The 4,310-nt window shown below is 38.1% G+C and overlaps 1 protein-coding gene across 1 annotated transcript; it reads left to right on the forward strand.

Annotated features, from left to right (window-relative positions):
• Positions 1-1,003: 1,003 nt before the first annotated feature.
• On the forward strand, positions 1,004-3,884 carry LOC136229594 (probable receptor-like protein kinase At5g24010). The gene has a single exon (XM_066018483.1). It carries the CDS (start codon positions 1,083-1,085, stop codon positions 3,564-3,566), a length of 2,484 nt encoding a protein of 827 aa, XP_065874555.1. The 5' UTR covers positions 1,004-1,082; the 3' UTR covers positions 3,567-3,884.
• Positions 3,885-4,310: the final 426 nt, after the last annotated feature.

Here is a 4,310-nt window from a genome sequence, read left to right on the forward strand (position 1 = left end):
ACATTTTAAGGAACTTTAATTCTTGAAAAATTTCGTTTTGAGGTTATTTAGGTGTTTTTTGGTTAGAAGAAAGATAGTAAATTTGTAGAGAGAGAAAACTCCAAAAAATATGATTTTGGAAAATAAAAAATATGGTTTCATGGTAAAGGTCGTTCTGAACAACTTTAATTCTTGAATATTTTCATTTTGAAATCGTCACCGGTCATTTTGAGAAAATAGTTAAAGTTCAATGGTCATCGGTATTAAAAAAAATAAAGTTCAATGGTCATTATGTTAAGAATTGAAGTTCAGCGGCTATAATGTTAAAATGAGTAAAGTTCAGTAGTCATATAGGTATAATTACCCCTACATTTTATATACACGTAAACACCTAATAAAATAAGGGTAAATTACATCCATGGCCATTTAACTTTATCTATTTTGACATTATGGTCACTGAACTTCAATTCTTAACCGTATGGCCACTGAAGTTTACACTTTTTAACATCGGTGACCACACAATTTTAACCAACTCTTAAAAATGACCGTTCTCAAAATGAAAATATTCAAGAATTAAAGTTGTTCAGAATGACATTTACCATGAAACCACATTTTTTACTTTCCAAAATCATATTTTTTTGGAACTTTCTCTCTTTAAAAAATTATTTTCTATATCATAACTAAACAACACCTAAATGACCTCAAAACAAAAATTTTCAAGAATTAAAATTCCTTAGAATATGATTAACTCTTCAAATTTTTTATTTTGAGACCGTCAACGGTCGTTTTAAGGTGTTGAGTGGCCATCGATGTTAAAATGTGTAAAGTTCAATGGCCATACTGTTAAAAATCGAAGTTAAATTGCCACAATGTTAAAATGGAAAAGTTCAGTGGCCATGGGTGTAATTTACACATGTCTACGTCTACGTCGCTGCAATTCTACAGAGCCTAGTTTGTCATTGCTATTATACTTTTCAATTGATCTTTGCATGGTTGATAATTCAAGTCAAGTCCACTACCCATTTCACAAGTCTTCCCTAATGTTGACTCTTTTATGTCCATAACTCTTAGATTTCAGTTCATGGAAAACAAACACCATTTTAATGGAAAATTTCTCACTTGCTCTGTTTCTCCTCTGTTTCTTATCGCTTCATCTTTCTTCCTCTTCTTACACTCTACCGTCTGAGTATTTCATCAGCTGTGGTTCCGACACCAACATATCATATACCACCCGGAACTTCGTCGGCGATTCTAATTCCAAACCCCCTCTTTCTTTTACCCTGAAAGGAAAGAGCACTCCTCTTACAGACACCACGAAAAACTCTCAAACTCTGGATCGAACAGCTAGAATTTTCAGAGGAAAATCCTCTTACGAATTCAAAATTAGTAACCCGGGAATCTATGTGGTACGTCTTCATTTCTTTGCTTTCAATTCTTCTAATTACAATCTTTCCTCAGCTTCATTCGATGTTTCAGCTTCTGGGTTTTTTCTGTTGGAGAATTTTACTTTGAACAATAGAAAACCCCCAAATTTAGTAGAGGAATTCTTACTCAGTCTGAATATAGGAAAATTCACCCTACAATTCTTGCCTCGACTCCCATCTTTCGCATTTGTTAATGCCATAGAAGTGTTTCTCGCCCCTGAAAATTTCCTCCCTGACGAGGCTTCTCATGTAATTCCTGCTGGAAGGAGAAGTAATTACGAAGGCATTCTTTCCAAGGTTTTACAAACAATTCACAGAATCAATGTCGGCGGCCTCAATTTGACGCCGGATAACGACACCCTGTGGAGATACTGGGTTCCAGATGATGATTACCTTTATATGCCAGAGACGGCAAAAGATGCTCCAATTCATAGTGGAAAGCCTGAATATCCGCCAGGAGTTGATGAATTTATTGCTCCGGATCAGGTATATCTGACTGCGAAGGAGATGAATCTTAGCAGTGATTTGGTTCCCAATAATTTTAACATCACCTGGTCTTTTAATGTCAAGAAGAATGCTATACATTTTGTTCGGGTTCACTTCTGTGACATAATTAGTCCAGCACTTAGTGAGTTTGCCTTCAATCTCTACATCTATAACAAATTTGGGCTTAAAATATTTCCATATGAGGAATATGGTAAGGTAGCTGCTGCTTTCTATAAAGATTTTGTTGTGGATTCTGATGATTCTGGATTACTGAATATTAGCATAGGCTCTCGAGCAGATTCTGATCCGAAAAATGCTTTTTTGAATGGAGTGGAGATACTGGAGATTGCAGGGGAATCTCCAAAGTTAAAAGATGAACACAAAAAGATTAATGTCATTGTATTATTAGGTTCAATTCTAGGAGGTTTTGCTGTAATCTCCATTTTGGCAATTGGTGTATGCTTGTGTTTAAGATGCAGGAAACAGAAATCAGTTGAAGTTTTGGATTGCTCGCCTGTTCTTGTTCATAAAGGAGGAAGTTCTCACAATAGGGTGGCTGTGGGATCTCCTAGAAGTGCCCAAATACCGGATTTGAACCTCGGATTAAGGATACCTCTTGCTGAAATCATGTTTGCAACGAACAATTTTAATCCGGAAATGATAGTTGGTAAGGGTGGATTTGGGTATGTTTTTAGAGGAACATTGAGGAATGGCATCAAAGTTGCTGTGAAGAGAAGTCAACCAGGATCAGGCCAAGGCCTCCCGGAATTCCAAACGGAGATAATGGTTTTATCGAAGGTTCGCCATCGCCATCTGGTCTCGTTGATCGGATATTGTGATGAAATGTCCGAGATGATACTGGTTTATGAATTCATGGAAAATGGTACATTGAGGGATCACTTGTACAATTCAAATCTACCAAGTTTATCATGGACTCAAAGGCTTGAAATCTGCATAGGTTCCGCGAAAGGGCTGCATTATCTCCATAGAGGATCCGCGGGAAGATTCATCCATCGAGATGTTAAGTCCACCAATATCTTGCTCGATGAAAACCTTGTTGCGAAAGTCGGTGATTTCGGTCTTTTGAGAATAGGATCACCTGACGAAACTCATGTGAGCACAAATGTTAAAGGAACATTTGGTTATGTTGATCCTGATTACTTTAGAACACTACAGTTGACAGAGAAATCAGACGTTTACTCATTCGGGGTAGTACTTTTCGAGGTTCTTTGTGCACGACCGCCCATCAATCCATTGCTTACAAGAGATGAGGTGAATCTAGCTGAATGGGGGCTCTTACATAAGAGCAAAGGGTCACTCGAAAACATCATTGATCGTTCGATAAAGGATGAAATCAATCTGAATTCGCTCAGGAAATTCGCGGACGTAGCAGAGAAATGCTTGGAAGACGATGGCTCGAATAGGCCTGCTATGGCAGACGTGCAGTGGGACTTAGAGTACGCGTTACAACTTCAGCAAAATGCAATACCAATAAGAGAACCTCATGAGGACAGTGCCACCGATGCTTCAGGCGTGTTCCTCCTGCCTAATGTTCAACGTTTGCGGTCTCTTAGCATGTCAATTGAAGGGGATGATATGCCTACCGGGATGGACAACAGTTCTAGCATGTGGGCGAGTGATGTTTTCTCGCAACTTAGAGTCGACGACGCCAGATAGCAGAAAATCACACATCTTTAAGGTAGCCTTTGTATAAAGAGAACTTATTGCAGGCACCAGGTGGTCCCAACACCTCCCATGGGATTGCGCCATGCGGCCAAAATGCCACATGGCGCCACATGACGCAATCCTAATAGGGGTATTGGAAACATGCGGAGCCTGCAATAAAATCCCTTGTATTTACTGTTCACATTTTCCTTTTGACTACTGCCCTCAATTTGTGTACTTGTGCTTGTAATAATAGAATTTGTTTGGCATAGTACATCCCTAGCCTCCAATTTACTGCAACGGTTAAAAGCGTTACTCCTAACCCGTCAACTTGCTTATTTGGCACGAATAACCCCTTAAATGACATGTGACATCATGTGATTGGAACGCCAAAAAGTTACAACTAAACCCGGTATAATCACGTACTTCCAATCATGCGTTGCCACGTGGCATTTTAGAGATTGTTTGTTCCAAATAAACAAGTTGAGGAAGTTAATTGTAACGTTTTGAAGTTTAGGGTCAGTTGCGGCGTTTGGAAAACCTCAATTTCTTTTCTTTTGAGAAAAATTATCCTTGTTATCAAAAAAAAAAAAAAAAAATCCTTATTTGCATGAAAAAAAATTTCAATGCTTATGAATCAATTCATAGTGTCATCTCCTATAATGACAAAGCCAGCCTCTAAGGGTTGGGTGTGCAAAAATGTACATAAAAAAGTTAAGGCAATTTATTGAGATATGATATGCTATAAGTGAGTAT

This window comes from Euphorbia lathyris, chromosome 5 (genome assembly GCF_963576675.1).
Source record: "Euphorbia lathyris chromosome 5, ddEupLath1.1, whole genome shotgun sequence".
NCBI lineage: Eukaryota > Viridiplantae > Streptophyta > Magnoliopsida > Malpighiales > Euphorbiaceae > Euphorbia > Euphorbia lathyris.